Below are 12627 nucleotides of genomic sequence, written 5' to 3'. Positions count from 1 at the left end.
GCTTCAATGCTCAGGTAATGAAGAATATCAGCCTTAAAAGTAAAAGTCTGATTTGAGGTTCAGTAATGACATAATCACGAGAAACAAACCTTACACTGTGTAGCTTGTATTCCATTATTTATGAAAAACAAACCCACCTCCCCATCCGTGTTTGCTCTGGAGTGAACCAACAATTACCCAAAACCGAAAAGTTGTCTCTCTTTGTTAAAGTTCTTCTGTTTTGTTGCATGACATGAGCAGCTCAGCCTCCACCCGGCACCACTTCTCCTTTGCAAAACTTGGAATCGCTTGTAAACCAATGTTGCATCACGCCCCGAATACGACGACCTAATCAACACAACTCTCGCTCTCTCTCGTACAAAGACACAGACGAAAAAAAAAACCTCCAGTCTCAAAAAAAAAAAACCCTGTGCCACTTTCAATCCCGCGCGTCAAAATTGAATTGTGGCTGCGCAAAAAGTGGCAATTAAATCCCGAACAGAGCAGAGCAGGAACGGGGCACTTAAACAAATTGAATGAATGTTCCCGGCGTTCGCACACGTCGGTCTGTGCTACATGCGGTACAATAACACGGATCAGAGGCGGCGAACATGCTTAGCTTAACAAGACCGAGAGAGGCAGAAAAGCCAGAAACAATTCACTACGAGCACTGTCGTCTCGGGGTCGTGATTACAGCGTGATGTGACGGGATTAGCACGTTTCCCAGGGTTTGTAGAAGAAAGTTGATGAGCAGCAGGGATGTGTTTGTAATGTAGGGGGCTATTTGTCACGCGGGGTGATTTCACATTGCTTTTTATATCCACATTAGAGGGCGCTGTAATGCTGGTCCGGATATATGTGTGTTGATGTTCCTGCAGTGTTCATTTTGACAACATATTTTAATTTAGTTTTAGTCTTTTGACGAAAATGTAATTCGATTTTAGTCTAGTTTTAGTCAAAAAAATATCTTCAATTTTAGTCAGTTTTAGTCGACTAAAATTAAGATGAATTTAGTCGATTTTGCATTGATAATATTCATTATAATCTTATTTAATCTTGTTCCTCTGCTTCCACATGAACAAAGCTCAGAGCTGATCCTTTAACAGAGAATTTACATGATATAGACGCTCAATAGAAGTTTGGATGATTTTAGTCTCTCCTTTTCATTTTTATTTAGTCTTAATTTAGTTGACTAAAATATCTGGACATTTTAGTCATAGTTTTAGTCTCATGAGAAACTTTTAAATTAGTTTTAGTCCAATTTTAGTCATCAAAAATATCACTTTGACTAAAATTAAGGCTAAATATTTTAGTCGACGAAATTAACACTGTGTTCCTGAAGACATGAGGACAGGACATTGTTTTTATGCCTTTTCCCAAACTTGAATGTTTGAGTTATTTATTTAATGAGAGCTTTCCTTTAGTTAGTGCCTTAAAGGGACTGTACAGAGTTTAAAAATTTTAAAATTAAGTACTTCAACAATGTCCTAATGTGTAGAATGAGCCCAGACCTGTTTACCACAACTGCCTTTAAAGGAATAGGCCACCGTTTTTACATACTGAGATATGCTCTTACCTCACTTTAGCCGAGTTAATATATCCCCGTCTGGTCTTTGTCCGTGCGCTCTGTCACACAAACGGAGCACATACGCAGCCTCTCCCACATGTCACATAGCTCCAAAAAAGCTCACGATAGAAGCTACCAAGCTCTTCCACGTGTTCCCTATTTAAATAGGGAACACAGTAACTCCTAAAGGTTATTGACGGTAGTGAGCGGGGGAAGTCTTTAGGAGTTACTGTGCAGACGTTTTGCTCCTCGTATCATTACGCCTCACGATATAGTCCCCCTTTTTATTTGCTTATAAAATCGACACGTTACATTTTTGTGTAAATATACTTCGCATGAAAACACTTCACGTAACTTTATTTAAATAGGGAACACGTGGAAGAGCTTGGTAGTTTCTATCGTGAGCTTTTGTGGAGCTATGTGGAATGTGGGAGAGGCTGCGTATGTGCTCCGTTTGCCTGGCAGAGCGCACGGACAAAGACCAGACGGGGATATATTAACTCGGCTAAAGTGAGGTAAGAGCATATCTCAGTATGGAAAAACAGTGGCCTATTCCTTTGACCGTTTTCAATAGAAATGTAAAGCTCGTATGTTATTAACAGTAGCTAACCTAGCTGCTCACTCTCCTCTACAAACATTTATCAAACATTTTGTTTTGGCCAAAAACGTTGAAATTAAACAAAATCCATCTCATACGTTCCTGTCAGTCACTAATTACGTGTTTATTTGATTCAGCTGTGTCATGCGTTGCTATGGCGACGCCACAGCGGAGTGATATCCCAGTGATTTAACTACCGGACTACGTGTGCGGTTATACGAAAATAATGCACCAGCCAATCAGAATCCAGTATTCACCCAGACCGTAGTATAATCATATTTAATCTTGTTCCTCTGCTTCATGGAGCTGCTCCACATGAACAAAGCTCAGAGCTGATCCTTTAACAGTGAATTTACATGATCTGAGGCTCTTTCAGACGGTCAATAGAAGTTTGGATGATTTTAGTCTCTCCTTTTCATTTTTATTTAGTCTTATTTTAGTCGACTAAAATATCTGGACATTTTAGTCATAGTTTTAGTCTCATGAGAAAACCTTTAATTTAGTTTTAGTCCAATTTTAGTCGTCAAAAATATCACTTTGACTAAAATTAAGACTAACTATTTTAGTCGACGACATTAACACTGTGTTCCTGAAGACATGAGGACAGGACATTGTTTTTGTGCCTTTTCCCAAACTTGAATGTTTGGGTTATTTCTTTAGTGAGAGCTTTCCTTTAGTTAGTGCCTTAAAGGGACTGTACAGAGTTTAAAAATGTTAAAATTAAGTATTTCAACAATGTCCTAATGTGTAGAATGAGCCCAGACCTGTTCACCACAACTGCCTTTAAATCCTGCACTGTCACTCAAAGAGGTGTTACTTCGGGTCCGAATTGCCGTCATGCACGAGCTTAAAGGGATATTTCAGGATTTTTGACATAGGGCCTCATTTCCTCGTTATCCAGAGTGTTGCTGATTTCTGGAGATATTTTTTTTGTAGTTCATGCAGTTCTTATGTTTGAAGAGTTTTGTGGCGCTAGGCTAGTGCATGTCTATGGTATCAGCTAGCCTGCATTAAAGACAGTGTGACCCGCTCCACAGTGCACCTGAGGCAAATCACTTATAACACCAGACTAACCATATACATGTCTGTGTCCATAGAATCATGTTTGGAATATAACTGACCTTGTATCACATGAATGATCACATTTTGAGGGACTATTTTCTAGTAGATCACTCCGCCGCCGCGTAGCTTATACAACCACGAAGCTGATGCTGCTCAAATATAAGTTATTTTAAATGCAAAATGGTTAAAATGACTCTATGGACACAGACATTTATATGGTTAGTCTGGTGTTATAAGTGATTTGCCTCAGGTGCTCTGTGGAGCGGGTCAGACTGTTTTTAATGCAGGCTAGCTGATACCATAGACATGCACTAGCCTAGCGCCACTTAGCTCTTCAAATATAAGAACTGTGTGAATATAAGAAAAAAATATCTCCAGTAATCAACAACACTCTGGATAAGTAGAAAATGAGGCTCTATGTCAAAAATCCTGAAATATCCCTTTAATATAGAAGGTGCAGCTACGCATATAACCTGCACACCATATATAGCCACAGTCGCCCTGCTCCATAAGCCTCTTGGACTCTCTGAAGACTTTGACTCCTTAACCTTGACCTTCTGCATGGTCGCACCTGGAGCAGTTGGACACCTCGATGGTGGCGCCCTCGCAGCTCCTCCCTCCACAGCGCGGGGTGGGGCTGTCACATGACCTGGAGCGGCACAGGCAGGAAGTGACGCCCTCCAGCCCGTCGTCGTTGTTGCACGGTTGCCACGGCGCCCACGGCCCGAAGCCGCCGTTGGTCGTCTGGTTCCTCAGCTGGGAATGACAAGGTTCGGCACATTAACAAATCCCTTTCCCACTTTTTAGTAGAAACAAGCACAGTTACAGAAGAGCAGCTGCAAGTAAAAGTATTTAGTCCTGTAAAAGCAGCTCTCACATTTCTCATAATCTCTGCGGGACCATTATTGTACTATTACTGCGCCGTAACTGTGCAATGACTTATTTCCTTCCTCCTCAAACTCTCGTAAAAGAGTCGCCTCCAGCTGCGTTGACCTCATGTGTCTGGGCCGAGTGTTATGGCTACACGTGTACTGTATACTTATATACGTGTATTTGTTCTAAGGATGAAGTCAGCCTTACGGGACACACGGAGATGTTCTGCTTCCACTGGCTCATGTTGGAGCTGTCCTCCAAAGTGGTGCAGCGCCTCTGCCGGAAGTCCCAGCCACAGTACGGGTCCCGGGCCTCCAGACACATCCTGAGAGAGAGGAAGACAGACACAGAGGTGAATACTCTTTGTAATAATACCGTAAATGCTCTAATATAGGCCGGGGCCTTTATTTACTCAAGGGCATCGAGGACCAGGCCTTTATTGGAACCAGGCCACAATTAGAGACAGGCCTTTATTTCTATTTGAGCAAAACGGACGGCCAGGAAAATGAGGAAAAACAAGATTTGTGTCCATTTGCACCTAAAATATTAGGTTCATTTATTAATTAACATTTCAAACCCTCTCCCAGCGGCTGGAACATTGACGCCTTTTATTTTGTCGGGACAACAGGAAGTGTTTCGTTGCCGTTAGCGGATCTTTGACATCGATGTCACTGCAGGTTTCTGTTTCGTTTTTACCAGACCGGATTATTTGTTGTTATCTTGTGTAAAAGGCGAGTTTAGACGGAGCGTTTGTGTTTGTGATCGATCATGAGACTGACCCGAGAGAAGACGAGACGCTCGCGCTGATGGGAGGAGTTATTTTGAGGCGTGGGACTGACCTGCACACGGAGCAGCTGGACGTGCTTTGAAGACGCGATGGAGACTTTATTAAAACCCTGGAGGGTCACACAACATTTGTTGCCCTGTTTCCAAATATGGTCACAGGAGGTTTGAAAAGTGGCTAAATCTGTGTCAAAGCTACGCTCGGATCAGCTCCTCCTCAGCGTCCCCCCTCGGCCCGGGTTCCTGTTTGTTACTTCCTGCACGTGAGTTTTCATTTACACCAGTATGAGACAAATTCCGAACATGGGGAATATTTCTACAGCTATAGTTTCTAATAAAAGCCCCGGCCTGTTTTAGAAACCGGCTTTAATTTGCCTCCGCCAGCCGCGAACCCGGCCTCTCTTAGAGACCCGGCCTCTGTCAGAGACCCGGCCTCTGTCAGAGACCCGGCCTCTGTCAGAGACCCGGCCTCTGTCAGAGACCCGGCCTCTGTCAGAGACCCGGCCACCCGACTGATGGAATACAGGCCAGTATTCGAGAATTTACGGTAGTTTGGATTAGTTTAAGCGAGCGTTGTCCTGTGCAGGTGACGTTAAGTGGAGCTCCACTGATCACGCCCCTCCTCATGCCCGAAGTTAAACATTCGGCAATTAGTCCAACGCCAGGCCAAGTCAAACATCTATGACACCAGATAACTGCACACAAATAACATATGTTAACAGTTTGGTTTTGTTCCTTAATCATTGGAAGAGCATGACTGAGCAGATTTTACATTTACAAACCTTTGCTATTCAAAGTAAAACCTTCAAAATATATTGTTAAGTCCAAAAGTGGGATGTTTGGATTCTATGGGGGCGACTGAAGTGGAGATGTTGATGCATGAGTGGAGCAAAAACCTCATTGTGAGAAAACCTGCTCTCGAGTTTTGCATCGTCACTTATCCAGTCTCTCTTTGCGGGTTTCTCCCACACAGGAAATGACCATATTTGGATTACAGCGTCACCACAGGCCCCCTTTACAGCACATGTGGATATAAAACCTGTTTGAATGAATATTTCTAAACCAAACCATGTAAAGTCATACAATATTTAACATCCTTGTCATTCAGCACAAACATCACAAAAATCTCCACGTTTCCATGGCAACCTATGGGCTAAACCGTCTCCACTTGGACAAAATAACGATACTTTTGAGACATTCTTCCTTTTCCCAGGCTATTTCAGTGTTTTCAGAACAATACACACAAATAGTAAGTACCTGTGTTCGCTTTAGGTCATTAGAAGTCGTTGATTTGAGGACAGAAAAGCATCTGTCTGGTTATGTTTGAACGCTGAACTTAATGAGACTGTAAAGACGACGACAGCGAGCACCTGAGCGCTGCGAGTCCGCCGCATGTCGCCGTCAGCCCAGCTCTTATTAAATATTTGTGAGCTCCTCGGCTAAAACGGAGTCTAATGACTTTCAATTAAACCTAAAGCCGCTAACGAAGCAGCTAAGCCTCCGGAGCTGCAGGAGACGCTTCAGGAGGGATGAAAATAAACTCTTCCTGTGCGGCGTCAAAGGGAATTTCAGCCAGAGCGAAAGAAAAACCGTACAAGGCGAGATTTGAGTGGTTCAGAGGCTGCGGCTTAAGGAGTTAGTATACTTTCTTTGTTTATGCCGAGGAAAGGATTAGGAATGAGTTCAGAGTTTTCGAACTGAGATGTTTTTTTGTTTTTTGGGGGCAGGCGCAGAGGAGGGAAAATGGACGTGTAGAAAGATGCTGAGGTTAGAGCTGCAGGGGAAACAGAAGCCTGTCCTTTTGTTTAGTTTAGACGCCATTAGAGAAGGTTTTGTGTCATTTTTGTCTTCGGAAACAGACCATTATTTATAATAGTGAGTATGTGCCCCGTCACGAGAATGAGGGACACCAGTCGGCAGAACAAGTTTTTTCAATTGGTGATATTCGCTTTTTTGCAGTATCGTTCAGTTGAAGCCACGAAGAAGCCTCTCCATGTTCAAGCTGCAGTGTTGGTATATTCAAAAGCATAAACTTATAGGTTCAAACCGGCTTGTTTAGGGAGATTTGGGAGCGTGACTTTTTTTTGCAAATATCGTTGACATCTATGACTTATAAAAGAATTTATGCTGAACTGACACTTTCAAAATGATATAATATGGCATTTTCTTTGACTTAAAGAAATGAATGAGCTAAAGTCACTGTAGGTACTGCAGGTACAGGTGGTGCTGTTGTTTCCATTTTGCTCTATATTGCTACAATAATTGATTTTGTTCTACTAAAACTAGGCTTTTGTAGCATCTTAACCCCTTAACTCCCACCTGAACCGAGCACATTTTCTCCAGTTTGGCTTTACCCCAATCCAAAACTGAGACGAAAACAATGATGGAAATGTGACAAAAAAGTGATGAAAAATTGATGAAAAAGTGGCAAAAATGTCACAAGAAATTGACAAAAAAATGACAAAAATGTGACGAAAAAAAAGGACAAAAAAAGGCCAAAAATGTGACAAAAAATGACAAAATAATGACATAAAAGTTACAAAAATGAGTTGAATGCCCAACAAAAAAATGATGGAAAAAAAATCTGATGACGTGAGGAAAAAGATCCTCTCGGTTCAGGCGGGAGTTAAGAGGTTAATTGCATAGATTGAATTAAATGCAAAGGTAAACCAAAAAAGAAAATAAAGTAACTTTTATTATTTGCAGTTATATGTTTCACGCTTGACATCGCCGTGTTTGGCCTGCGACCCACAGGCATTTTTTCATTTTGGCCCTCGGAGACAAAAAGTTTGGGCAACCCTGCTATAGATATAAGATAATAAAGACGAGTGGGTCCCTTTCAGCCCCATTCATTTAAAAAGGTTCCCGAGTCCTCCTGTGTGAACCTTAATGGCCGCTCTGTCTCCTCCTGTTCCTTAAAAGGGAAAAAAGGCGGGAAAGTCCTGTACTCGAGGAGTGGGCGGAGCCTCCACAGAGCTCCAGAGCTTGATTGACAGACGCTGGAGCCAGTCAATGCACTGAAAATACTTTCAAATATCGGGCTGATTAACAAAAACTAGCGTGGTTAAAAATATTTTACCCACCCCAGCGTGGTCACATGGGTCATAGCGATTTTTAGAAAAAGAAAAACTCTCCAGGCTTTTAGTCATTCTTGGGATGTTTAAAGTCCCATTAGAATCAATGATCCCAAGTGTCTCTTGGAGTCGCCCCCGCCCACAAGGGGGTGGTATTACAGCAATGTCGGCGCCCACCATAAGGACCATAGAGAAGCATGTTCCTCACCCATTGGTATTGACAAAAAACGGGTTGTGTTTGACGCCGCAAAGTTTGTATCAGGCGAGCTGAACCGTGGACGTTACAACGAACATGTTTGAAAGTGGATTTATTAATCGCGGATTATGTGGCGCCGCTTCCTCATGAAGAGCCGTGAGAGCAAAGCAGCGACAGCGGGACAGAGATGCTGCTTTACTCCCCAGACAGGACCACACTTTGGCCACGGCAGCTTCAGCGTTAAAAAAAGCTTCAGCAAAAGCACCAAACAGTAAGTTTAGTATCTTTTTATTCCGGTGGATTTTGAGTTGATCTCTGATGTCTCTGTTTCCACGTTAGAATACGCTCGTCTCCTGCTTCCTTTTGTGTTTGGGGAGGAGGCGCCGCTGCTTTGGTTTGTGTTGTTGACATATACAAACGCCTATTGTGGATCACTCTGTGCGTTTGAGTGAGTGAACTCTGAAACCCCACAAACATGACACGACAGGGAGAGCTTTACAGCGTCATGACTTTTATGAAAGTAAATGAGCCCTATTGTCACTCCCAGAGAGGTGAGAACAGCCCAAAAGTTTAGAGGCCGATTCCTCTCTTTGAGATATTTCCAGTTCTTAAATTCAACTTGCCACAAACAAACATGATCAGATTTCTATGTGTTACACATTGTTGGAAACTTTAGAGACTACACTTTCACAAGCAGCGATGTCCCGCTCAAAATGCCAGAAAAAACCCCGAGTTGTGTCCCCTGTTCCCGTAATGGGTCACAAATATAAGATGATTTTCGTTCATAAACCTGCCTTTTGGCAATTTAGGATCGAAACATGGTAAGAAAGGTCTTTTTTTAAGCCTATAATATGTTGCTTGGAGTGCCATTTTTGTTCAATGTCGTGCAAACAAATCAATGGCAATTTAATGCACTTATTTTAGTTTTGCCCATATGTAGCTAAGTTTTGGATGTTGGTCAAAAATTGGTTACTCGCATTCAAAATTGGAATTAAGATCTGTCCCAGTAACATAATATTGGGGGTACTAGAAAACAGTCCAACAGACTTAATCAACACAATTGTTCTTGTCTAATTGTAATTAATGTCTTATCATGTTTATTCAGTGGTTCTCAAACTTTGAAGCGCTAGTGGGTGGGTTTTAAAATCAAACCTGCAACAAACCAGCTGCCCCAGTACTACCATCCCAAACTCCTACAAATGTAGATCAACAATCTTAAGATAAATGAATATAAAACAATCAATAAACACTCCAAACAAGATGAAAATGTGTATAAGGATGAACAGAACAAAGGAAGACTGGTGGAGTGCCCATTCTTTGAGAGCCACTGTAAAATATAAAATATAATGTAAAATATAATGTAAAATATAATGTAAAAAATAATATGTCAAGGACTTGTATGTCTAGTATGTCTTGTCTTTGTGTTTGTTTGTCTTGTCTTTGTCTTGTCCTGTCTTAGTGTGGAATTATCTTTCTGTGAAATGTATCGTGATTTTGGTATTGTGTTATTTATGTTTTTGATTTATTCAATGTCTACTGTGACTGTGTCTATGTCTGAGGTGAATGAATGAATAAATAAAAACAAAACAAAAAAAACAAATCAATAGCATCACGATAAATGCAGTTTGATGTATTGGCTTGGAAATGGCGCACAACACTTCCATATTCTATAATCAAAATACAGGAAATACTGACTGAAAGTTCGATTAAAAATCCTATACAGGAGTGTTTTAACAACAACGTTACAACCTGGTAAAAAGATCCAAAAAGTAGATTCTGCACATGTCTCCTTTCATGTGAAACAGACTCCCTGACCGAGAGGAATATGAAAGAAGATTTATACATGTGGTAAAAGAGGACGTGAGGTTTGACGGCCTGAGAGCAGAGACGGTCACACGGTGGCGTAAACATCAATTTACGGCCACTTTTGACAAGAACAACTCAATAAAAAATGACTGAACCCATTTTGAAATGCATGACTGTCTTCCCCGGAACAAAACGCGTGAATTATTTGTCCGGCGGCGGCGCGGTGTTTTTGCTCAGAGTTCAAGAATTGGTCAGTCAGGTGATCCAGCAGAGAAATGCAGTGTTTAGGCAGCGATTCAGAGCCTCGTGCCAGATGCAAAAACACCTCTGAAGCTTAGACTTTTCTGTAGAGCTCGCATCTGTCGTGGAGATTGGGTTTGTACATCAGCAAAGGGGATTTCAAAACAATCACGCTTTGTTTGCAAATGTTTGGCCAGAGAAAAGCAGAGAACAGGCAGATATTTCATGAAGTCAAACAAAGATGATTGCATGGTGTGATGGTATATGAGAACTTTACTCACCATTTGGATTCTCAGTTGATCTGACACATAACACACATTCCCCTGCACAAGGCACACTACCTTTTTATCAGGACCACATTCACAAAACAAAGCACTTTTGGGAAGTGATGCCAGTAATGAGTTACTCTAATCTGACTACTTTTTTCAGTAACAACGCATTACTTTCTCCAGACAGCATCCATCCATCCATCCATCCATCCATCCATCCATCCATCCATCCATCCATCCATCCATCCATCCATCCATCCATCCATCTTCTTCCACTTTTCCAAATCACATGGCACCAGCCCCTTATGGCTCCTCCTGCAGGTGGTGGGTCTACAGGGCTTCTGAACCGCTCTTTGTCTGACCCGTCACGTAGGACCTGTTTGCCCTGGGAGACCCTACCAGGGTCACCAAGCCCCCACAACAGAGCTCACAGCATCATTCGGGCGCTCAAACCACCACGTTAAGGTGGCGGTTGTAGGAGGGGTTCCGGGCAGTAATCAGATTAAAGTTACTTTTCCAAGTCTCTGTGAGTGACTCTTCTTTCATTTTCCTTTCCTTTCTTGTGTCTTGTGGAGTGATGTAACGTATGCGACAAGTGAAATAAACATCGGCAACAACAGAGGTGGAAACACGTCACTATTCTGAATCTATGGCAGCTTTGTAGATATTACTGTTAAATAATGAGAGCATTGGCAAAACTGGTTGTCATTGTATTGTCGGCAGCTGATGAATGTAACTAAAAAAGAGAAAAAAACGTAGTTACTTTCAAAATCAAGTAATCATTACAGTAACAAAGTTAGTTTCTAAAACAGTGTGACGAAAAGTGAGAAAACTTAGACAAAAAACGGAAAAAAAAATGGACAAAAAAATGTGACAAAAAGATATGAAAAAATGACAAAATGTGACAAAAAAGTGAGAAAACTTAGACAAAAAACTGACAAAAAATTTACAAAAAATTTACAAAAAACTGACACAAAATTTACAAAAAATTGTGAAAAAATGATGAAAAAGTGCCAAAAATGTCACAAAAAGGTCACCAAAAAATGACAAAAAATTACTAAAAAATAACAAAAAATGGACAAATACTTGACAACAAAAGTTACAAAAATGAGTTGAAACCCCCCCAAAAAATGATGGAAAAAATTTCTGACAAAAAACTGACAAAAAATTGACAAAAAATTGACAAAAAATGATGAAAAAGTGGCAAAAATGTCACAAAAAAATGACTAAAAAATCACAAAAAATGGACAAATACTTGACAAAAAATGGTGAAAAAGTGGCAAAAATGTCACAAAAAAATGACTAAAAAATGACAAAAAATGGACAAATACTTGACAAAAAATGATGAAAAAGTGGCAAAAATGTCACAAAAATGTCACAAAAAAATGATTAAAAAATGACAAAAAATGGACAAATACTTGACAAAAAATGGTGAAAAAGTGGCAAAAATGTGACAAAAATGTGACAAAAAATTGATAAAAAGTTACAAAAATGAGTAGTTACTTTCAAAATCAAGTAATCATTACAGTAACAAAGGTAGTTTCTAAAACAGTAATCAGAAATCAGTGGTAATACTGCTCTTGTGTCTGGTAAAAATGTTGAACTTATTTGTAAAGACCTGCACACACAGATCAACTGTAAGACTCCACAGCAAAGCCCTTCACTCTGCAAATGAAGACGGTTTAACAAGGAAAACATGTTGTGTGAACTAAGAGCTTGAGCAACAGCACATGCAGTCTTCCTTTCATGGGGCAATGGGCATTTTAAGGAGACCTTTTAAGTCAACCTTTTTGAGCTTTTTACAATGTTAGAAAGTTGTTCCCTCATAGATAGATATTCCCACTAAAGCCTGCAGAGGGCGCCCCAAGCCAAATCCCAGTCTCTCGCTTCCTCACGTCTTTTTAAATTTAAAATGTAAAATACCTAAAAAACAGTTTCAAAGCCTCAATTACAGTTTGCATGAAAGAGTTTGTCCGCTTCTAAATCTTCGTCTGACGTTTGGTTGTCGTCTTTCCCGTCAAACAGACGCGCCAAAGCAACGACAGCAGCAGATGAAACAGGTCGGCCCCTCTCTCCCGCTCTGTCGACATTAACAGGTCACTTTGCCTTCCCGAGTATGACGTCTTCACCTTCTGTAGATGCCCATTTAATTAAGCCACGTCGATGCAATCTCCAACGCG

The 12627-nt window shown here is 41.0% G+C and overlaps 1 protein-coding gene across 2 annotated transcripts in view; it reads right to left on the bottom strand.

The window, feature by feature from the left end:
• Positions 1-12627, bottom strand: part of sema5ba (sema domain, seven thrombospondin repeats (type 1 and type 1-like), transmembrane domain (TM) and short cytoplasmic domain, (semaphorin) 5Ba) — a 517318-nt gene that overhangs the window by 43899 nt on the left and 460792 nt on the right. For both annotated transcript variants that reach the window (XM_079563383.1, XM_079563384.1), the window contains exons 13-14: positions 4287-4404; positions 3778-3962 (exon numbers count right to left, since the gene is read on the bottom strand). In XM_079563383.1, coding sequence (XP_079419509.1) covers positions 3778-3962; positions 4287-4404 — 303 coding nt within the window. The remainder of the gene's footprint in view (positions 1-3777; positions 3963-4286; positions 4405-12627) is intronic.

This window comes from Gobius niger (genome assembly GCF_951799975.1).
Source record: "Gobius niger genome assembly, chromosome: 9".
Lineage (NCBI taxonomy): Eukaryota > Metazoa > Chordata > Actinopteri > Gobiiformes > Gobiidae > Gobius > Gobius niger.
This window is presented reverse-complemented; position numbering and strand designations above follow the sequence as displayed.